Source organism: Tursiops truncatus, chromosome 7 (genome assembly GCF_011762595.2).
Source record: "Tursiops truncatus isolate mTurTru1 chromosome 7, mTurTru1.mat.Y, whole genome shotgun sequence".
In the NCBI taxonomy this organism is placed as follows: Eukaryota; Metazoa; Chordata; class Mammalia; order Artiodactyla; family Delphinidae; genus Tursiops; species Tursiops truncatus.
The window spans coordinates 58568998-58594167 of record NC_047040.1 but is presented as its reverse complement, the minus strand read 5'-3'; the positions used below and the strand labels follow the sequence as shown (position 1 = coordinate 58594167).

At 35.4% G+C, this 25170-nt stretch overlaps 1 protein-coding gene across 2 annotated transcripts in view; it reads right to left on the bottom strand.

The window, feature by feature from the left end:
* The window catches only part of OLA1 (Obg like ATPase 1), a 167668-nt gene that overhangs the window by 4660 nt on the left and 137838 nt on the right, over positions 1-25170 (bottom strand). For both annotated transcript variants that reach the window (XM_033860010.2, XM_019922566.2), the window contains 2 exons: positions 2116-2256; positions 1333-1429 (listed from right to left, as the gene is read on the bottom strand). In XM_033860010.2, coding sequence (XP_033715901.1) covers positions 1333-1429; positions 2116-2256 — 238 coding nt within the window. The remainder of the gene's footprint in view (positions 1-1332; positions 1430-2115; positions 2257-25170) is intronic.

Genomic DNA, 25170 nt, shown 5'->3' with positions numbered 1-25170 from the left:
TGACACTATAAAGCACAGTTTTTACAATAAAAGATGTATTGGGTTAATATGGCTACTCACTGATGCTTACCTGACTAAATATCTTAGCACATTAAATCATGGATACTTACAATCAGTCTTAAAATAAACCAGCTTTCATATTTTCAAGCCCAGAATATGTTATCTTTCCTGCCGTACATACTTAAGTTTGGAAGTTTTAAGGCTTTAAAATATATAGTAAAAATAAACCCTGGCAATTTGTTTACCAACCTGGATTTGCTTTGACATTATTTTGTAAGTCTATATAAAAGGACCTTAGTTTTAAGTCAATCAAACATTTTTTTTTACAAAGGAAAGAGGAGATCAAAGAAAAGTGAATCTCACATTCACAAAACACATTTAACATTATGTTCAACTGACTCCATGTTCCTATCCATCTTAAATCAAAATAGATGTAACAATAAATTAAGGTAGTCAGTGAAAACAGAAATCAAAGCAGCCCTAAAATTTATCATGTAGCATACATTAAAAAAGCATAATAAAAGAATGAATAAGACACTGAGTATTTCTAAAAGTTCTGACATTATTTTTATATTCTGTAACACAATTTCGGATTACATATATTTCAAAATATTTTTCAACAGTAACTACCATATTACAATATATTTTCATTTAAAAGCAAGCCATTACAGTTCAGTTTCTATTGTCCTCTGGGAATAAATTAGTCATTCTTTCTGGTGGTAATCAGTTATACATCAATATTTAAAATACATATCACATTATTAAAGAAGATTGAATATAAAACACTGCAAAAATAAACACTACTTTTATGAATTCAAATTTAAAAAGCCATGAATTATTACACATTGAGTTTAGCTCTTTGAGCCCAACTGTATATCTATGAAGAGCATAATGATGTCATATTGCTTTTATTGCTGAAAATGTAATCCGAGCAAAGCAAAGGAGGAAAGAACCACCCGCAACCCAAACAAACTTAGCGAATACAAAATGAAAAGCAACATCAATTTCACTGCAGACAAACCCAGTCACACAGATTAAGCAAGCACAATACTGGTGTGTCTTATCTCTGACCACAGGAGGAGGGTAGACAGATTCTACAGGATGAAGAAATTCAGACTATGTAATAGGCAGAATCAATTGTTACCTGCCTCAATCAATGCCGCTCCACTTTCACTGTTCAGCAGCTCACAAATAATTAAAGTTATCCTGGACAAAAACCTCATCTGTAATGACTAGCTAACCGCCACCATGACAAACTTCAAAGTCAGTGATATCAATCTGAATTCAATAGTGTGGAACTGGATATAGCTGATGAATAAGTATGAATCTTACCCTGATGGTCCATGCACGCACTTCATCTGGGCCTGCAGTGAAAAAGTATTCTAGTTGGAGTGCTGCAAACCCAGCCTTAATGATCTTTGGCAAAGCGCTGAAATAAAATGTAACAAATTCACTCAACATATAAGTTGATTGTGCCAGAGATCAGTACAAAGCTAAAATTATTCATTTCAAGCAGAAAATGTTAGAGATATTAGTAAATGACCATTCATCTTTCATAATACACTTGAAGAAGTCAGAAAGCACATAACTATTCCTAAAAAATCCTTTCTAAAATTGGTTTTAATTGTACTAGTCTGAACATATCATTTTGAATTATTATAAAAAAAAAGAAAAATTTGATCTACCCATTCTATGATTATTTTCCTCCAATATCAATTATTTCCAGGACGTGGGTCATGAAAGCAAAATTATTTGATTGAAATCCAATGTTTAAACAATATATTACTGTTACTCAGAAAAAATTAAGGCAACTGATTCACCCTTTCCCCTCCCCCACTGAACATGACGAAAGAGTTTTGGCGATCATTCCTTCTCAAAAATATACATAACTAATACCTATGTTATAATTAAAACACTGTACGGAGATGACAGATGACAGTTAAAAACTTAATTTAAAATAAATCTTTTCACTCTGTCTCATGGTAAAGAAAGGAGAAGATTCCCTCTTTATAATGGTAATTACTCTGTCATTTATTATTCTATCAGCGCAAGCAATTAAATTACTGCAAGGAAATAGTTGATAATAAAGTGTAGGGAAAATGAATGCTAATTAACCTTTGTGTCATGTTCGCTTCCAGATACTTCTGTCTCTCCTCAGCACTCAATTCTTGCAACTTGAGTTCCAAGGCCCCACTAAAAGGAATGACCAAGGCACCTGGGTCATACTTGTCCACCCACTCTTTAATTTTTATCAACCTGTAGACAAAAAAGGGCACAACATTATCTTGTAGTGCATGCATGACTGTACCACATTCATTATTATCAAGTAGCACATACATATTCATAAGAATTGCACAGTTTTATGATGCCATCTTTTTGTGTATAGCTTTCCAAGGTCAAGGCATTAACAGGCAGCAATTGCTTCAGGTATACGCCATAATATTTTACTGTAATCTAGTTTTACTTTAACACATTATCTATAGGAACTAATACAAATATTTTAAAACTTTTTACAGTTACACTAAATTTGCTCAGCATTAACAACTGTGACCTTGAAAACCTCAATGTTATGATTTATTATTCTCCTTACTTCACAAAGTATATTTTTAAAAAGCAAAAACACAAAGTTCTATATTTATAGGAATCACACCTAAAAGTGTCAGCTAATTTCGAAGAGCTCTGACAAATACAGAATTTGTTCCACCCAGATATCTATATGCCTGGTTCAGTTCCTTCTTGGACTAACAAGACTTTACAGTTGTCACTGGTTTTGAGGGAGATTTTTGTTAATTAAAAAAAAAAAAAAAAAGTCCGGAAATATAGATTTACAAAAACCTAGTTGATTGTGTACACATTGTTCTTATGAATCTCACTTTTGTAGGATCATGAATAATAGAACTACAGAGGAAATAAAGTACTTTAATAGCAAAAGGGTTTGGAAAGCCAAATCAGTTAGGAAATTGATATCGAGTGTTACCTGAAAAGACATTATTGAGTGATCTGTTCCAAAACGTGGAGTATTTTAGCCAAGTGGTAGTTAGAACATAAATGAGATAACTGTAGTGAGTATATTAACCAGGTTCTGATCCTACCACTTTTCTAGCTTTTTATTCCTGGGCAGGTTACTAAACCTTTCTAAGCCTCAGTTTCCTCACCTATGGAGATAATAACAGTACATATTATGATGTAGGTAAAGAACCTAGAAAAGTAAAGCGAGGCATATAGTAAACAAATATTAACAGCAGTTAGTAATGTTAATTTTTATTCTCAGATAATCACAGCATATGTGCCTATGATTCTGGAATAGAGCTTAGTATAGAACTGGATATGGATTTCATAGTTCAATATATATCATAGTCTCATATAGTTCCACTTGTCTCCCATATTTAGACCCAGGTTTTAATAACTATCATGGTAAAAAAAAGTGAGGAAGTTATCCATAAATAAACAATGCAAATGTCACTACAGTGGATAAGAAACACAAGAACTAAAGCACAAATTCATCAACACTCACCCATCAAAGAAAATGGCAGGGATGAGAGTTATTAGAAAATTAAGAATATGGTCTACTGAGTAGAATGGGATAAAGGAATGAAAAATTCACACAATAGTTCATACATGTTTGTTATACAAGGCTAACCTATAATTTACTTATTTAATATTTATCAGTGGTTTTTGGTCTTCATAATATTTTTTTTCCTCTTTTGGTCACATCCTAAAAATAACGAACCAATCCCTAAAAATGTATTTTGGAATAAAGTATGTGTCCTTTAAAATAGGGAATCCAAACCAGCTATTTTCTTATCTAAAATTATGAAGGAAAGGTTAAAGAAAAAAGTAAAAATTTAAATTGATACTTCTTCCTATAATAACATTATGAGATTCTAACTTAGTTTATAGACTTACACTATTCAAACAAAACTGTATATTAAAATTTACCATCAATGGTTTAGTAACATACATTTATTATACAAGTCAAAATCAAATATGTAATTTAAAAAAAGGAAAATCACATACCAAATATAGATTTAATAAAGTAAAATAAAACAAGCCCATGTAAAAGGATAACATATATATAAAATACACATTTTGTTTCATAAATATGGTCAACATAACTAATAAAACTAGAACTGTTATGAGACAACAAGATAAGAAATAATTACTTTGGCTGAAACATCAATTCAGAATAACAATAGTTTTACCCTGTCATTTTAACAGCCTTTCCTGCAGATTCCTCAGAGGGATTATTTGCATTCCTCAGGTGTTCTATTGTACAATTCAGATGAATAAAGACTTACAAATCATTCCTCTACCGCCAATGTGAGACTTTGATCTGGTGAATACACCATTGTACCTTAACTATAATTGGCAAAAAACCTGACAGTGTAGAGCATCACAAGCTTAATAACAAAGGAGAATATCTCAAAGTGTTGACAGATGATCTTCATAATGCAGAAGCAGAGCTGGTACATTTTAGCAATAAATGAGCACTGAGGTCTAAAGGTCTCTAAAGTGACTGACATCAGACCTGCTATAGCCTCACTAAAAGAAAAAGGTACCGTAGCACTCTCCGTAAAGTGAGTTAGGTCTTTGCCTGCAAGCTTCACTTTTGTGACTTTCACTGTCATAGAAAACACAGGGAAGATGAAAAGTGAGTTAGGTTCTTTGGCTGTCTGCTTTACTTTTGTTACTTTTACTATCAAACAAAAGCGAGAAATGTCCCAAAGTGATTTTTAATTACATATTTGAAATAAGCCTTGAGTAATTAAAAATACGACTTGATTTCAAGATTATAGACTGAAATACATATAATATATCTGTTAGGTCTTATGGTTACAAAAGTGTGATAATGAGGCCAAGATCACAAGTTTGAACCCCATTGGGACCAGTTACCTTTTGCAGAAAGATGTCTATTCTATTGCTACAAACCATACCCCAAACTATAGTAGTCATCTAAAAAATGTGAGCTATTGGCACATGAGGGATATGGAAAATCAAAGTTGAGCTCAGTACCACTACTAGAAAAACAATTTCAAGTACATTCTGTCAAAGTGACTGAACAGTAATCTCCATACACAAATGTTAGCAAATGTCTAAAGAAAACTATCCAACTGTTAGTAACCAAAATAATAATGATATTGTCATAGAATATCAAATTATATGAGGGGAGAAGAAACAGTAAAGACAGTACACTCCTAAAGAGTTAAACTGTAAAGACTTTCAGAGCATTCGTTTTATAAATTTATATAAATAGATTATTGCACAAAGCCAGAGATTACTAATAAGGAGCCAGAGCCACACTGATTTCCCCGAAGTCTTATGAGTGACAAATGGAAAGAGGAACTGCCATTAGTTGTATTTTTCTTCCTAGTAATGATTCCACAGCAAGGAGACTAAGCAGGGACAATCAGTTTTCAGGCTAAAGGGTTATGCTTTGAGACGCACTGGCAGGTTATGATCTGTTAGTGTCTTTGGACAAATGAGATCTTTAATATTAAACTAGCATTAGATTTCTAAAAGATTATGTCTCAAATATACCTTTGGTCTTATAAACTGACCTTCTTATCCAATCTTGAAATTCCAGATTCCATAATTTGATTTTCCTAGGGTTAATTTACATGGTTTATATTTCTCTTCCAGGTACAAATTTTATCTAAAAATTGTATTTGTTTCTCTTTCAAATCTACCTGTTCTTTGGGGTAACATTTTACACTTGTTTAATGAATTCTTATTCTCTTTCAAGATTTCTAAAAGATTAACTTAAAAGTTCCTTTCAGACTGCTCTAATTATTTCTAATTTCTTGTGTATAACTCTGTCCCCACCGCCCCATCATATGCCATCTGCTTATGACCTCTCAAAACCATTGGCTCCTGTGTATGTGCTGTGTTGTTCTTGGATGTGTGGTCATTTGGCAGGAGCCATTTTGTTCCAAGAGAATCTGTGGTCAACTGCTGGGTTGCTGTCATAGTTTTGTGGTTGTTTCTTCCAGGGAAAGACCTATGGAAGGTCTTGGGCTCCAGATCACTTTGACAGAGTTTCTGCACTAGGTCATTGGTAATGCAAATTGACCTGCTTCTTCTTATAGTACAGTCCCAGTCTCTAGTTTCCTGAGAATAACAGTTTCTTCCCTTTTCCAGAAGGGGTGGGAGCTGGGGGGTGCAATTTTCTAGTATCTGATCATGGAAAGGACAGCTCTTTCTAGGCTTTATGAGTGAGCCTTGTTCCAGCACCTGCAGCCTGGGCTTGTGCTCTGAGTCTTATTCCTATATGGAAACTAAGGCCTCTAAGCCATGAGCTCAGTTTTCCCTGAGGGCCATACACTGTTGAGTACACTTTCGACTATCACTGAGTTTCCTCTTTGTTTCTGGCACCTAGAGAATCCTTTTTCTTGCTTTCAAGTCCTGCCGCGTTCTAAAAATATCACATCGTCATCAATACTATCTTTCCTGGTTATTTCCTCTGGTGTTTCTATATATTAGAAACAAGAAGGGAGCTCCCTATATTGGTTCAGTCTACCCTCTTAACTGGAAGCTCTCCATACTAGAGTTAAATCCTCCATTTTATTGTGTCCTAATACAACAGCTTTCAAACTTTTTTTGACCATCACCCACAAGAAGAAATAGATTTTATACCTGATTCAAACATATGGTGCACATACACACATTATTTTCATATACATATCCAAACTGAGACTGGTTTCACAAGACAATACTTATCTTTATAATGGGAATCTCAATGGTATGATGATATCTCAATGGTATGATATTCTGCATAAAACTAAATTCTTGAAACTTAAACTCCTGAAATAGTTTTCTCTAATATACTTTAATAAGAATTTTAATTTATTCTTTCCTACACTTCATGCCCATCCAGCCATTCAACTATCCCCAGCTACTCAAATTCTGATTTTCTAAAAATCCTTTAAAGATGGCTCAATTTGGCTCTAAAGCCAAGTTATATTACCATTTATGCTATCTTTGTTGAACATCAGAACTCTCTCAAATCTGCTTATTCTACTTTCCAGCGTCAAAGTAGATTTAAAATCTTTAAAATTGTTACATATGGTAATATCAGGTCCTTATACACACCTTGTATGGTTTCCTGTGTGAATCTAGGTCTTAACTTTAAAAAAAAAAATCACTGATATCTTGCTTTTGGCTGAATATAAATGCTGGCAAGAGCCATATGTCAGTACTCAGAAAATGAGGCAACTTATACGTCAGAGGATCCAGGGCTGGTTCGTGCAGTGACTTAACATGATTCAGTCAATGTTATTAAAGACATGACCTTTACTAAGCCAGTTCCACTCATGTTGTTCAAGGTATAGATATACCAAAAATCCAGGGGGCACTGATAAACACTAGTCTCCTCCCTTGCAGGTTTACTGCCATTTCTATTAAAACCGCTCAAAGTCCCAAATAATGACTTTAAGATATCACATTTTTCTTTTCCATTTTCCAAACATGATCACTGCAAATTAATGTCAATTTGCAGTGTTCTAAAAGAAAAAAAAAAGGGTAAGGCTTATGGAAGGTAAGGCTATCTTCTTAAAGATGACATAAACATTATGTATTAATCCAGTTATTTTACAAATGGCAATAAATACTAGAAACCTGCACTAAAATTAATACCACAGGGCTTCCCTGGTGGCGCAGTAGTTAAGAATCCACCTGCCAATGCAGGGGACACGGGTTCGATTCCTGGTCTGGGAAGATCCCACATGCCGCGGAGCAACTAAGCCCATGCGCCACAACTACTGAGCCTGTGCTCTAGAGCCCTTGAGCCACAACTACTGAGCCTGTGTGCTGCAACTGCTGAATCCTGCGCGCCTAGAGCTCGTACTCTGCAACAAGAGAAGCCACTGCAATGAGAAGCCCACGCACAGCAAAGAAGGGTAGCCCCCTCTCACCGCAACTAGAGAAATCCCACACGCAGGAACGAAGACCCAAAACAGCCAAAAAAATAAATCAATAAAATAAATAAATTCTAAAAAATAATCATAATAAATAAATAAATTTATATTAAAAATGATCTTGCAATGAATAAACAGGAGAAAACATCAGGGTGAGTCCTAATTACTTTGTGTAAATAACAGAAATCCCATTCACCAGCTGGCAACTTGTCTGACAGTGGGCATGTGAACTAGTTCTGGTCAATAGGGCATGAGAGGAAGCCTGCTAGGGACTTCAGGAAGATTCTGAAAGGCTCCTTTGGCTCTTAAAAAGGGAAAAGAAGATTGTCTCTGCTGGACACTATGTCTGGATCTTACCTCTAGAATTCCAGCAGCCATACTTTGACCAAAAGAATGGATGTAGGGAAAGATGAGAAAAACCCTTGGTCTTGAAACTGTCACAGGAACACTGAATTAACCAAACCTGAAGACAAACTGCCTTGGGTTTAACTATTACATGTTGGGATTGTCTTTGTTATTTGTAGCTAAAAGCATCTTGATACTGATAATGACCACATTTGGGGGTTATCTTCATTTAAGTATATGATAGCAGCTCCTCTTAACTGGTCTAAATTCAATGTATTCTTTAAGAAACCAGCTCCCGTAGAGCTTTCCCCGAGCTTCCACACAGACAGATGTTATTACCACACTCCATCCTACACTATAAATTGCCTATTTTTTGGTTATCTCCTCCCACTATAATAAAAACTTCTTGAGGTCAGGGACTTGTCTTTGTTCCCTGATATATCTACAGAACTCTCCTAGCACAGCGCTGCTATATAATGGATGCAAAGTGCTTTGACTAATAACTAGCTGAGGGACTACGGGCAGTTAAGTTCTCTTAGCTTTAGTTTACCCACCTGCCAACTGCTGAGTAGTTTTCAAATCGTTCCGGGTTCCCTATAGGAGCTCCCAAGGTGCTAGGAGGAGAAATGGTGGAGACAGCAAGAGGGGAAGAATAGGGAGGTTCTCGACCCTCCACTTTTGCATTTTAACCAGAGCTGCGTCATTCTTTATATGCTGGATTTTTGCATCAGATTTCATCAGAAGAAATAGTTCTGTTGTTTTTAACAACTCTGAAGTGCAATGATTAAATGATCCTTTTAAGGTGGAAAATTCTACCATTTTATGGCATATGCCAGAAATTGAACAAATACAAGTGCTGAAATCTTTAGGCACTTCAGATTTCTGCTTAAATGTTACTTTCCACCACCTTAAAAAAGAAGCCTTTCCTTTTCCATTTCCTGTCACTCTCTATTCCCACACCCTGACTTATTTCTTCATCACACATGATATATTATGTTCTTTTTTTACAAATTACTTAATTAATTAGGCCATACCTTGCAGCATGCAGGATCTTAATTTCCCGACCAGGGATCGAACCCACGCCCCGCTGCAGTGGAAATGCGGAATCTTAACCACTGGACCGCCAGGGAAGTCCCATATGTTCTTAAAGTTTATTATCTTCCACCCATTATTGGTAAACCCACTTACTCAGTTATTAGGGAAAGGAACTTTTTGAATACTTTGTTCACTGCAATATCTCCAGAACCACTATGACAGTACCTGGCACAAGCATATGCTCAATAAATGTTGGGTGGATCAATAAATAGGAAAGCTGAAAGTTAATCTAAAAGATTAGGTAATGAACACTCAGAAGTAAGTATGTACTTCCTAGCTATCTGTCTCTTCTGCCAGAGTCAACCTTTAGGAATTAGTAAGCTATAGTTGACCTGACCATTGGAGGTATGCACATTTACTAGAATGGTGAAGTGAAAAATTATACCAACATTAGGTGAAGTACACCTAATTCAGGTAAGGCTATACAAAGAAAAAATCATAGTATAGTGGGATTATTTTCATTCCCAAGGTAAAATCTGTGGCTTGAACTACTGTAATTCAAGTCAGAACCATCAAGGTTCTCTGAGAATGTACCAAAACGAGCACCTTAAATTCCAAAATGTTCCCTGAATCTCAGGCTTCTTACCTTTTGCAAGGCTACCAGGTTAGGATTTGCATTCATATACTAAGTGGTCCCAAGCAGGGTACATTTTTTTTTTTTTTTTTTTTTTTTGTGGTACGCGGGCCTCTCACTATTGTGGCCTCTCCCGTTGCGGGGCACAGGCTCCGGACGCGCAGGCTCAGCGGCCATGGCTCACGGGCCCAGCCGCTCCGCAGCATGTGGGATCTTCCCAGACCGGGACATGAACCCGTGACCCCTGCATCGGCAGGCGGACTCTCAACCACTGCGCCACCAGGGAAGCCCCAGGGTACATTTTTTGATACTTTAGGGCAGTGTTTCTCAAAATATAGTTTCTAGACCACCTGTGAATCTAAGGACTCTACGAAAAAACCTAGATTTATGATCGCTAGAAGTGGGATTTGCACCTAACCCTTACAACACTCTGTACTTTGATGTCTGAGAGCCACTATTTGTGAATCTCTGCCATTTCTTTGCAATTTGATATTCTAATCTTAAACGTTACACATAGAAATATTCTGTAACAATAGTTGTCATGAGGTATAAATCAATATTTGTAGCTTGAGACTATGAAACTCCGTTAGCTACAAGAAAACTTCCCAACTATATTATGATCCTACAGATGAGATTTAATTACTTCTGGCCATGGTGCCCCAGGATAAACTATCTTTTCTTCCACTTCTGTGCAAAGGTTGATTCAATCTATAATCAAAACATAAATTTACAGGGAGAGCCGCAAATCTTGATTTAACTATCACAGACACAAATTTTTTAATGTAGATGGTATCAGAAATGGGACTTCCATACCCAGACTACTTATGAAGATGAAGAAAATCAAAAAGACTATCTTTGACAGATTGGGAAAGATAGAGAAGATCCTTGGAATAAGAGAACGTGTGTATACGTGGGGGGAAAGAGAGAGAGAGCATGTGTGACAACACATGTCATCGTGGTCGTGTGCCAAAGAAATACAGTATCATAAAGGTGATGAAAACTTCAGCATCCAGTCTTTTTGAGACTGGTCTAAATTTATGAAGGGCTTATAGATGATAAATAAAACTAAACTGAGATAGGAATATATTTAACAAAAGAAGTATACTTGTAACAAAAACTATAAAGCATCATTGATAGAAATTAAATATCAAAGCAAATGGAAAGACATACGTGTTCACGGATTAGAAGACCTAACACATTGTTAATAATTCATCTACAGAGTCAATGCAATCTATCAAAATTCCAGCTGCCTTTTGTGCAGAAATTGACATGCCCATCCTAAAATTCATATGAAAAATGAAAGAACCCACAATAGCCAAAACAATCTTGAAAAAGAACAAAATTAAAGGTCTCACCCTTCCATATTTCAAAACTTACTATAAAACTAGAGTAATCCAGACTATGTGGCACTGGCAAAAGACTAGACATAGAGACCAATGCAACAGACTTGAGAGTTCAGATACACCCAGACGGCTAGATCAACTGATTTTTTTTAAATTTTGTAATTGTGGTTAAAAATAACACAAAATTTACCATCTTAACCATTTTTAAGTGTACCACTCAGTGGTGTTGACTATATTCACTGTTCTGTAACAGATCTCCAGAACTTTTGTATCTTACAAAACAGAAATTTTATATCCACTGTTTTCTACCACCCCACCCACTCCACCCCACCTCCAGCCCCTATAAACCATCACTGTGCTTTGTTTTTATGAGTGTGCCTACTTTAGACACCTCTTATAAGTAGCATCATACAGTTTTTGTCATTTTTTGGATTGGCTTATTTTACTTCACAATGTCCTCAAGTTTCATCCATGTTATAGCAGATGATAGGATTTCCTTCTTTTTTTAAAGGCCGAATCATGTTCCATTGGATGTATATACCACATTTTGTTTATCCATTCATTCTGTGATGGACATTTCTTTGGAGAAATGTTTATTCAAGTTCTTTGCCCGTGTTTTTAATTGTGTTATCTGGGTTTTTTGTTGTTGAGTTTATGATATGGTCAACTGATTTTTGACAAGGGTACCGACACAATTCAATGGGGAAATAACAGTTAACAAATGGGGCTTAGACAAGTGAACATCCACAAACAAAAGTTAAAATGGACCAAAGACCTAAATGTAAGAGTTAAAACTATAAAACTCTTAGAAGAAAGCAGGTGGAAATCTTCATGACCTTGGATTAGGCAATAGTCTGTTAGATATGACACCCAAAGCACAACCAACCAAAGAAAACACAAACTTTTCAAAATTAAAAATTTTGTGCACTAAAAGACACTGTCAAGACAGTGAAATGACAATCCATAGAATGGGGGGAAAAATGTTCGGAAATCATACATCTGATAAGAGCCAAGTAGAGAGACTACATAAAAAAATTAAATAACAGACATGCAACAAGGATTTACTGTATAGTATAGGGAACTATATTAAATATCTTATAATAACCTACAATGGAAAATAATCTGAAAAAATATACATGTAACTAAATTACTTTGCTGTATACCTAAAACTAACACAAGATTGTAAATCAACTACACTTCAATAAAAAACACCACACAATAATAATTAAAACTTACAACTCAATAAAAAAAAGGCAGAAACCCAATTTTAAATGGGCAAAGGATTTGAACAGACATTTTTCCCAAGGAGATATACAAATGGCCAACACTTAAGATGTTCAGTATCACTAATCATCAGAGAAATACGAATCAAAACCACAATGAAATAGCACTCGACACCCACTAGGATGGGTAAAATTAAAAAGATGGACAGTAAGTGGTATATCCATACAATGGAAAGCAATTCAGTCATAAAAAGAAATGAAGTACTGATACATGCTACAACATAGATGAACCCTGAAAAACATTATACTAGGTAAAAGAAGCCACACACAAAAGGCTACATACTGTATGATTCAATTTATATGAAATATCCTCAACGGGCAAATCCAAAGAGACAGAAAGTAGATTAGTGGTTGCCAGGGGCTAGGTGGGGGAGGCAATGGAGAGGGACAGCTAATGGACAAAGGGTTTCTTTCTGGGGTGATGAAAATGTTTTGGATCTAGTGGTGATGGTGGCACGTTGTGGATATACTAAAACCCACTTTAAAAGGGAAAATTTTGTGTATATTAATTATCTGAAAAATAAAAAACCCAAAGCTGAACTGAGAATATAAAGATAAAAAACAGGGCTTCCCTGGTGGCGCAGTGGTTGAGAGTCCGCCTGCTGATGCAGGGGACACGGGTTCGTGCCCCGGTCCGGGAAGATCCCACATGCCTCAGAGTGGAAAGGCCCGTGAGCCATGGCCGCTGAGCCTGCGCGTCTGGAGCCTGTGCTCCGCAACGGGAGAGGCCACGGCAGTGAGAGACCCGCGTACCAAAAAAAAAAAAAAAAAAAAAGATAAAAAACAAAAGTGCGAATATTCTGCACATTATGATCCTATAATGTCTAACCTTCCTGCAGAGATAGAAAGGATCAACAGAAAAAGCAGAGATTTTGGAGTAAAGCAAGTACTAATTCAAATGCCAGCTTAATCACATACCAGCTATAAGGTTCTGGGAAAGCCATTTAAGCTTCCTGAATCTCAGTTGAATCATCAATAACACAAATAATATATCCTCACAGGTTGATGTATTAAAGTGCCTAGAACAAAGGAGGTCTTCAAAGGTTAGCCCCCAAACTTAGCTGTCTCCTATCAGTGAGTGGGGTCATTCTCAACAGTTACTGTAGAATTAAAGTAACTGGAAAGAATGAAAGCACAATGATTGCAAATATATGTAGTAAATAACTATGTGTACTAATAAGCATTATATTAAACCTTGGGCAAGCAACTTTGAAAAAGGGGGTGTAAGGGATGGGGGAGGAAAAACAGACAAATGCATAGTTTAAAAACAGCATGATAAGCATTGTGATAGGGGAAGTAATGTGCCACAGGCACGACAAAGAGGAGGGGATGCATAATCTCAATAAAGGAAGAATTTGGCCTCATTAAACTCAAGAATTTTTAGAAAAAGAAACCAATACATTTAGTGGTCTTTTCAGTTATATAGCTTTTTTTAAAAAATAGGAAAAGCAGAAAAGGAAAGGGGCTTTTGTTCATGACAGAGCTGGGATTTTGTGGGCCAGTAACAAAGTAAGAAACACCCAAGGGAAAGATAAGTATGGGTATGTATGTCAGAATCAATCTGCACAGACCTCCTTTCCCATATGGATTCTTCTTCCTGAAGTTGTTCTTAATTCAGCCTCTGGAGGGTGCTTCCATATTCTAACAAAGAAGTCCATTCCCTCATGATCCCGTTTATCCAAATCCTCTATTTACCATGTGGGATACATGTGAATTTCATAAAGGAGCAAATCAGAAGGATACAAACCCAAGGCAAATAGTCACTGTAAAAAAAGGAAAGTCACTCTTTCTGTATCTTTGGAGAACAATGATTTGGGGACAGTGGAGAAGCAAGAAGCACTAAAAAAGAGAAGAGCTCTCAATGCAAACTTCAGTAGTTGCAAATAGATACATGCACCTATTCTTATTAACAGACATTTTCACAGATGCTAAATGGAACCATGTTAGATGAGAAATGAAATGCCTTTTCCCTGACAGTGGTAAGTAATCTGTGGTAAAACTTCCAGCTGCTTCTGAAAGAAGACTTATTCTCTGTTATAGGAATATTTATTTTGACATAATTTGGTATGCATAGTCTTATACAAAGTGCCAATTTGCTTAGTGGAATATTTTTATACAAGAAAAGGGATAACTAGGAAATGTGGGAGTAGAATCACAGCTAGCAAAATCTGTAGTTGGTTTCATAGCTTGTAGTTTGTCCTGGCAAGTAATAATAGGTCAGAGTCCATTATTTTACTGAAAAGACACTGTATGCAAAATGAACTTTTGTAAATAAAATACAAAAGTTAATTTATTTTAATGAAAGGAATCCTATAATTAAATGATTCCCACACATAATCCCTTTGCAAAGGGAGGCAGTATAGAATATGATTACAGAGTACTGCAGCCAGAGAGAGGAAGTATCCTAGCTGTGTCATGGAACATTTCTAAGGTCTCAGTTTTCTCATCAACAAATGGAGATAATAATAGCATCTACATCAGAGCGTTGCTGTAAAGATTAAATAAGAAAGTTCATGTAATATGCTTAGCATAGTATCTGACACAAGGTAAGTGCTCAACATTTATTATTTATAAAGTGAAGAACGGCTTTGCCTTTTTCGAATACCTCAACGTTCAGAACAAAATTTCTTAAACAGGAGTGTGCTGTATATTTATCTGTGATCTGGCTATTAATCAAATTTATCTGAGAAGGCAGGTCTAAACACTAACCACTTCAAACTTTATTTAAAGGGATGTCTTTTCTTTCTTACTTTCTCCTTAAACTGTCCTGTCTGCTGTATAGGAAAACGGCAAGTTTTGCTACTCATTAAAATCACTGCTGAGTGATATTCTGGCAGTTTCTAAGAAGGGCAAAAAATTACCTAGTGTTGCAAATATATAAAAAATAGATTTGAAGTGAACCAGTAGGAAGTATATTTGACTTTGCTATAATTTCTAAACCAATATGAATCAAAGGAGTCAGTCTAGGAACCACTTGTTACTTGCCTCTGAGTATGAAAAGCAGCTTCTCACTTCCTGTTCCCTGGCCATACTGGGAGACACAAAATTAATAAAACCTTTATTCCTTTGTTCCCATTCTTAGTTCAAAGGTTTCTCTCTACTGCCTTTACACATTGCCTGCTACACTTATCTACTGTTTTAAATAAATTCACTTGAAAAGAAATTGCCAAAAGTAATTTTATTAATGACATATTACAGTTAAAGTATATTCTTGAGTGGTTTCTCTTACTTTACAATAAAATTTCTGCTCTTAGAATACATCAAAATAATAATTATAAGTGAGAAATTAAATGCTATGCAACCGACTTAAGCCCATGTTTAATTCTGTTCCTAGTGGAGATACATCTTTTCTCTAATAATTAGTCTAACAGTTATTAAAGGTACCCTATCTTTACATGGTAATCAAAGAAATAAAAATTAAAATAATATACCACTTTTTATCTGTCAAATTAGTAAAGATTAAAGCAAGAATAACACCCAGGGGCTTCCCTGGTGGCGCAGTGATTGAGACTCCGCCTGCCAATGCAGGGGACACGGGTTCGTGCCCCGGTCCAGGAAGATCCCACATGCCGTGGAGCGGCTGGGCCCGTGAGCCATGGCCGCTGAGCCTGCGCGTCCAGAGCCTGTGCTCCGCAATGGGAGAGGCCACAACAGTGAGAGGCCCGCGTACGGCAAAAAAAAAAAAAAAAAAAGAGTAACACCCAGTGTTGGCTGGGGTTAAGGAAAAATGTACTTTCTTGGATGGCTACAAGGTTGTTCATTGTAGTTTACTCACCAGAAAAAAAAAAGTCAAATAACCTCAATAGAAAACACTGGGGGATCTGGATAATCGAAAAGGGTTAATATCTAAATTATATAAAGGAATCATACAACTCAGTATCAAAAACCAAACAATCTGATTTTAAAATGGGCAGATAACCTGAATAGACACCTGAAATGATGTCCAATATCACTAATCATCAGGGAAATACAAATCAAAACCACGATGACGTATCACCTCATATCTATCAGAATGGTTATCATCAGAAAGACAACAAATAACAAGTGTTGGTGAGGATGTAGAGAAAAGGGAATACTTGTGCACTGTTGGTGGGAAGGTAGATTGGTGTAGCCACTACGGAAAAAGTATGAAGGTTTCTCAAAAAATTAAAAATAGAACTACCCTATGATCCAGTAATTCTGCTTCTAGGTATTTACCTGAAGAAAACAAAAACACTAATTAGAGAAGATATATGCACCCCTATGTTCACTGTAGCATTATTTACAATAGCCAAGATATGGAAGTAACCTGTGTCCATTGATAGATGGATAAAGAACACACACGTGTGCATGTGTGCTCACGCATGTGTGCGCGTACACACACGCACAATGGAATACTACTCAGTCATTAAAAATGAAATCTTGCCATTTGTGACAGGACGGATGGACCTAGAAGGTATTATTCTAAGTGAAATAAGTCAGTCAGAGAAAGACAAATTCCTATGATCTCACTTATACGTGGAATCTAAAAAACAAAACAAAATGAAAACAGACTCACAGGGAACAAACTGGTGGTTACTGGAGGTTGGGTAAAATAGGTCAAAGGGATTAAGAGGTACAAACTTCCAGTTATAAAATACATAAGTCATAGGGATGTAATGTACAACATTGGGAATATTTAATAATACTATAATAATTTTATACGGTGACAAACAGTTACTAGACTTATGGTGACCATCTCATAATGTATTTGACTGCCAAGTCACTATGCTGTACAGTGAAACTAACATAATATTGTATGTCACTATAGTTTGCTTTAAGAAATAAAATATAGCACATCAATACAATAGCGTATCATACAGTAATTAGAAAAACTATTATAAAATATGTGCAAAAACATTCATGGTGTGTTAAGACTATTTACTCACACAAGAGGTATTTATTAAATATTTACTAGGTGCTAGCAAAGTGCTGGGCTGGTAGGAATAAATGAGATAAACATTGTCATCGTCTTCACAGAGCTTATCACGTCAGCCTGTTATCTCTTTAGGTATTTTAATGTATATTTGGATACACCTGATAGGGAACAAGAAGCCATTGCTGGCTTTTTAAAAAATTATTTTTTTGTTGCAGTATAATTAACAAAAAATAAAACATACAGATCTTGGGACTTCCCTGGTGGTCCAGTGGTAAAGAATCTGCCTTCCAATGCAGGGGGCACATGTTCGATCCCTGGTGAGGGAACTAAGATCCCACATGCCATGGGGCAACTAAGCCCCCACGCCACAACTACTGAGCTTGCACGCCTCAACTAAGAGAGCCTGCATGCTGCAAACTACAGAGCCCACACACCCTGGAGCCTGCGTGTCACAACTAGAGAGAAGCCCATGTGCTGCGAGACAAAGAGCACACACACCACAACTAAGACCAGACACAGCCAAAAATAAATAAATAAAATAAATAATAAATCTTAAAAAAAAGTATAGATCTTGTATGTTTCAATGAATTTTGAGAATTTTATACACACATGTAACCACCACCTCAAAACAGAGAACATTTCCATGTCCCCAGAAAATTCCCTTATGGCCTTTCCCAGTCAATCCACCCTGCCTCTCCATGTTGCTCTGTGTATTTTATTGGTGAGGTATATGATTTCCATCACATAAATATGCCACAATTTATTTATCCATTTTTCTACTAATGTGAGTTGCTCCTAGTTTTGGGCCATTATGAATAAAGCTGCTATTATTACTTTGTGTAAGAAAAACATTTATAAGATATGAACATATGTTTTCATTTTTTTAGATAAATACTAAAAGTTAGAATTACTGGGTCAGAGGATAAATGTATACGTGAAATAAACTGCCAATTTTCCAAGGTGATACAATTCCTGCTCCCCTTTCCTTGTCTACTTTTGGTGCTGTTAGTTATTTTGATTTTAGCCGTTTTAGTGACTGTGAAATCATATCTCACTGTGGTTTTAAACTGTCTTTCCCTGATGACTTAAAGATGCTGAGTACCTTTTCGTGTTTATTCATGTATCTTCTTTTGTGAAGTGTATGTCTAAGTCTTTTGCCCATTCTTAGAATTGGGTTACTAGTCTTTATATTATTTATTTGTAGAAATTTAAAAATATATTCTGGATATAAGTCCTTGGTCAGATATATGTATAGTGAATATATTTTTCCAGTCTGTGGCTAATCTGTTCATTTTCTTAACAGTATTTTTTGGTGAACAGAGCTATTCATTATAATGAAATCCAATTTTTTCTTTTATATTAGTGTTTTTTCTATTTCATCCGAGGGATCTTTGCCTATCCCAAGTTGTAAAGATATTCTCCTACGTTTCAATGAAGGATCATGCATTGAGAAAATGTCAGCGTGAATATGTTTAAAGCAAATCAGAATGCCATGCATAGGAAAACAACCTACAAAGTCAAGGATGATAAGCTGGGAGGCTGTTACCCAACTTAAAAATGAAGTGATAAAGTTTTGGTCTAGGTTGATAAGCAGTGTAATGGAAGAGGAAGGAATGAGTAAGGGCCAGATTTAGAAGAAAAAAGATGGAACTTAGTGATTAACTGAATAATATGTATGAAAGGACATATGTTAAAATGATTTGAAGAGATGAGCTTAAAAGATTCAAAGAGTACCAGTGCTACTAACAAGGATAAAAAAGTTTGAAAGTAGTTCCTACTGTGGATATATTGTAGGAAAAAATAAGGAGTTTAGTTTTGTACATATTAAGCTTCATAATGATAATGGAATAGCCAAATGGAGATTTCTTGTTGCCGGTCTGGAATAATGAAACTTGAAAAGGGCTAAGAGGAAAAAGTAAGGCTATGGATTTGCAAATCATTAGCAGAGAGCAGCACATCTCAGAGTAACATCCATGTACCAGGAGCACCAGCAGCACCTAGGAACTTGTTGGACTTGACGATTCTCAGGGCCCCATTCCAGACCTAATGAATCAGAAACTCTGGCAGTAAAGGCAGCAATCTGTGTTTTAATAAACCCTCCAGAGGATTCTGGTGCACACTAAACTTTGAGAACCACTAGCATATATCCAGGTTAGAGTTGAAGGCATGAGCGTAGAGGGCAAGTGAAAAACGTTAACAAGAATCACTCAATTACTAATTGCCAGGGAAGAGTCATAACAGGCAAAGAGAAAATCAGTAAAGGAAAGATATTAGAAGTGGAAGGCTAATATGTCTGTCACCCAAAAGCCAAGCAAGAGAATGTCATGAAGTTTCTAAGCACAGTTTATTCAGAAAGAGACAGAAAGACAAAATGGAGCCTTCTTCCATCTATTATATACCTCTTCTTCCCCACCTTGCCTCCCAATGGGGTCATATTGTCTAGTTTTCCTTTAAATAAGGAAAATCTGCAAACAAAGTAACGCAAAAAATACAACTGTAAAACTCCGTTTCTTTTAAAATGAAAGGAGAAAATGACAGGCATCTTATATATGTAATTTCATTTAATACTTATATAACTCTTTCCAGAGGAAGGAGAGAATGGGCTGTAGTGTGTAAGGCAAGTGCGGTCAAAATAAGCTGTTGTTCTAAAGATTGGAGAAATGACAGCATGCCTGTATGCTGATGCGAAACATCCACTGGGAAAGGAAAAACTGATGACGCGGGAGACAGAGGAGGAACTACTTCAGTAGGTGAGTGGGGATATATAATCACGTGTACAAGTGAAAGGTTGTCTTTGGCTAAGTGCATAGAACAGGGGTCAGCAAATCATTGCACATTTTTGTATGGCCCACAAGCTGAGAAGGGTTTTTACATTTAAAAATGATTTCTCATAAAAACAACAACAAAAAAGGAAGACTATTTTGTGACAGTGAAATTATACGAAATTCAAATGTAAGTGTCCATAAATGAAATTTTATTGGCACATGCCATGCCCATTTGTTTACATACTGTCTATAGCTGCCTTTGCAGAACAACAGCAAAGGTGAGTAGCTGTAACAGAGACTGTGTGGTCCTCAAAGCCAAAAATATTTACTTTCTGACCCATTATGGAAATCATCCACTGCCACCTGGCATAGACATCCATCTAACTGTGCTCTAAACCTTTGATGTATCTAACCAGAATAGACAGACTTCAAGTGATCTACATATTTCTATTAATGAAGACTAAAAGTCAGAGTTGAAACATAATGGAATAAAGTCAACTGATTTCATCCAGCCAGCCATTCAATCAATCACAAAATTTACTGAGTCTGGTGCCAAGCACTGGAAATATAAAATGAACAAAACAGGCATGACCCTCATTTTCATGGAATGTAAATTCTTATGGGACAGAAAGAGAAACAAGTAAGTGAGATTACATAACTTATGCCAAGTGCTCAGAAGCAAATACACACGATGCTTTGAACAAAAGGGAGTCTGGGGATTACTCTAGACAAGGTAGTCAGGGAAGGGGTTTCTGAGGAGGACAGAAGAGCCAGCCACAGTGGGGAAAAGGGGTGTGGTGAACAGGAGAAGCAGACAATTAAATGTTCTTAGATTTCCAGACACAGAAACATGCCAGGATGGAGAAATTTATACATTATGAGTAGCACATGCATGGAACACTTTCCCTGATAAATTTTCCAATGATATTTTTACTACAAAGTACACACAGAGTAATTATATAACGGGTTCAAATGGTTTGGGAACAAAATACAGATTAAAAAAAAGAAACAACAACAACAACACTGTGTAATTACTTAATTACCCGAGAGATAGGAATGGGTCCAGAAAGCCATTTCTGCTTATCAGGTATATAGAGTAACAGTCTTTTTTTTTTAAATGGGGAGAAACATTCCACACAATGTAAGTTTTACAGGATACTGGCAAATGCAAACGTACCAAAGAAAGTATAAATGGTAGGCATTTCTTAATTGCTTAAAATAAAATTAAGCTTTTCCTACTACATCACAACAAATATCAGAAATGATCATAAAAGGACAAACAATACTAGAAACCACAGAACGTGCTTCAGCTGTAATTTATACATAGCTAATGCAGTATAACATACCAGTTGAAGCTTGACAAATGATAAGCTACGGACTTTGGGAAAGAGCGTCATTTGGTGCTTAATTCTAAATTTCTTATTTGGCATATAGCAAGTTAACTATTTAAAACACAACCTGTCCATTTTGTGGATTGGTTATGTAGTTTGTTCCATGTTAAAATAATCAATTCTTTCATTTTGTTTTTAAGGCACAAATAACTTTCTACTTAAAATTTAAGCAGGTTGAATGAGTACAAAATAAAATGTTCAGTAATCTTTTAGGTATTTATAAAATTATGCAATTCTAGTTTATTTCTCCTCATGAAAAATGATAAAACATGACTTTCAACTATTTGAAAATCCAGACACACAGATCTATCGAAACGTAAGGTACATTCAATGTAATGATTCATAGTCTCTCTAATAGAAAGATTCAGCAGTTCTCAATCGAGACCTTTATTCCTTCTCTGAATAAATGATGCCTGAAATTTTTATTCTTGTTCTAATGGAATTTCAATGGCCTTCACTGCAAATCTACTGGAAATTTTTGCATATTAAGTAGAAAAAATTAAATGATGTTAACCACATTTTAATGTGATTAAGGCTGACAGGGTCATTATTTCTGCTAATCACTCAGTTTAAAACGCTCAAACAAAACTTTATAACAGACAAGGTTTTTAATTTTCCGTATATCTTGTTGAATTTATTTTTTTAAAAAACTACAGCAGAAAAAGAAGGGGAAAAAACCATACTATAGTCCTTGACAAAAACCAATGAGTATTTCCTACAATTTGCAGATGGGTTTCATTATACTTAATCTGGTGATGTAAAAACAAAAATGCAAAACAATCTTATACTGCACATGGTTCCCTGGTTTCTTTCCCTTTAAACATGAAGATGGTAAGAAAATACACTTTGTAGAATTCTGAGTTCTGTGTTTCCTATTTACTGCTAAATGGAAACAAATATAGTTTTTTCTTTAGATCTTATAGCAAACTAAAAACAGAATTAATGTATAATACTGCCTCAAGCAATTCTTCAATGTCCTGTTTTTTAGATTAATCTATGCCATGCAACATAGAATATTTCAAATATATCAAAAGAATGATGCTAATTGCTGTAAGAATAATACAAGTTCTCCTTACAGATAATTTGTTTTTTCTGTTTTCTGATAAGAAATTTACTTTGTTCATAGTCATTCTATACTAGAAACATAATATTAAATTAACTACGTAAGATGGCAGGTATATTTGCTGTAATTTTGGTGCTCTGCTTGCAAAGAATTGTTTTTAAAAGTATAATATTTTTGAAGTGAAAATGACTTGGAACCTAGCCTAAAAGACTTAGCCAGTATCTTCTTTAATTTTCTGGGCATTTCAATATTTTCTGAAAAGAATAAGCTAGGTACATAACCCATATAACTATATAATGAATGAGTCAAGTATCTCACTACTTCTTTTGTTGGCTGTCAGCTGCTTAACCAACAAGAGTTGCTGAAAATCATCTTTATCTTTCAGCTATTAAAATGGTAATTTCTAAAAATGATCTGAGGACTGTAATTCATTTTGACATATGAAGGAAATATGTCTATTCCTAATCCTGGAGCTACAGTTTTTACAGAAACAAAATTAATTCGCTTTTAGAAAAATATGAAGAGCAAACAATTTTTGAAAAGGAACACACCTGAAGTTCAGACAGTCTAATTCATACTGATTCACCCCAACCTAGTAAACTTAAACCAAATTCAATGACTAAAAACAAAACACTTCATACATAAAAAAAGATTATGTAAATATTTTTTGCATTGTAGTTTTTCTAAAGCTGCATGAAACTATGATTATTGCAAATAATAGTTAAACCAACAATTATAAAACTTAAGCTACAGGTGCAGTACCTTTGTCAAAAAAAAAAAAACCAACCCGAAAACCAAAACAAAACAAACAAAAAATAAACGATCATCCTTTTCATGGTAAATTACTCAATTGCATGCAAATGGATAAATGAGTTTACCTCACTGATCACAATCTAAGCAGCTAACAAAAGCAGAGCACCTGGCCACAAACAAGTCCTTTGAAATACAATTTACTATGAAGTTTGAGAAATTGCCGTTCTGCTTTCATATTAAAAATCATAACCAAACTACTTTTCAGCATGAAGCTCAGTCTTTTGTGAAGAGAAAGAGATTAGGGTCTGTAGTAGATTATTTAAATATCAAGAAGTTCAAATTAACGCTGCATTGCAGTCATAATCTTTGGTGTTTCTCGAAAGAATTAATATTGTTGAAATTCAAAAAAATTTTAGTGTGATGCTATGCAATGGTGTATCAACTAATAACCCTCCAGAATTTCTGTGCTCATCTAAAAAGAGTCCCTGCTGAATGTTCTAATGCATCTTATTGTGAATCTTCAGCAAATAAAACTTCATGTATGAGCTCATGATGTGCTTTGCTGCCGGAAAGTCACAGACTCTGTGGGAAGCTCTTTATCTTCCCAGCAGTCAGTTCTCTGAGAACATCAGCGCAGCTACTGTAGTTACCTGTAGATTACTTGTATTTTCTCACATCTGTGTCCAGCAATCTAAACCATGATGATAAAGGGTCATTAGGTTTTGAGTGAGGAAGGGGATAGACTAGACAATTTGTGCCGATAAGCTCCTTGTTGGGAGCTCCAGTTTAGAATGTGAAATGTTGGTATGTACAGTTTTACACTAAAAAGAAAAAAAGAATTTCACTTTTCTGCACTAACAATTAAAAATGATACAGTTTAACATCTCACTATAGTCTACTGATTCACATTTTACTTGGGGGATTTATAATTAGAAGTATTTAAGAGAAATTTTTCTGCTTGTAAAATGGACGTCTACGCTCTATTAGCCACAAAGAATTCAGGTACAATTACTAAGATAACTGCTGTTTGGAGCACAGCAAAGCAATTTCCCACAGTGGGACTTACAGTTCAATTTACCAGTTGGGCAAATATTTTGTGCTCTGTAGTGGCCAGAGAGTTAAAAGCTATAGGTAACAGTTGAGCCGTGTTATACCTGGAGAAAAGTTTCTTCAATTCAAATGGATGGTTTAGATTTCAAAGTAAAGAGAGTACCCCCAAAAACATTGCCTCAAATTAAAATTGTATAATTTTAAAACTAACAGAAAATACAGTTGTCACAGAAACCCTGACTGACCTCTTGTCCTCCCCAAAGATAGAGTTCATAATTTGGAACTCAACACAGTATTTTATTTTCATATTTGTGTTGCATCCTAAATCATTCTGATACTTAATCACATTCTCCTAGTAATCAGCTGATAGAATATGTTATATTCTTGATTAGATTATAGAATGGGAATACTAATTACTTAATTTCAAATGGCTTAGAATAACTGTGTCAGGTTACAGAAATATAAAGAAAAAATTTTTTTCTGGCATCCTTCAGTTACGATGTGACACACCATATAGACAGGATAAAAAGAAGTGTTTTTTAGTTTAGCAAGAGAAAGAAGAGTTTAAAAAATGCTTGCTAAAGTTGCATTCATAATTTATTTCTTTATTTATGTATGTTTATTTTTGTACAATATTATATCTTCTACACATCTTCCTCCAAAAGGAAATTTTAAGAGATAATAGTGACTGGAATTAA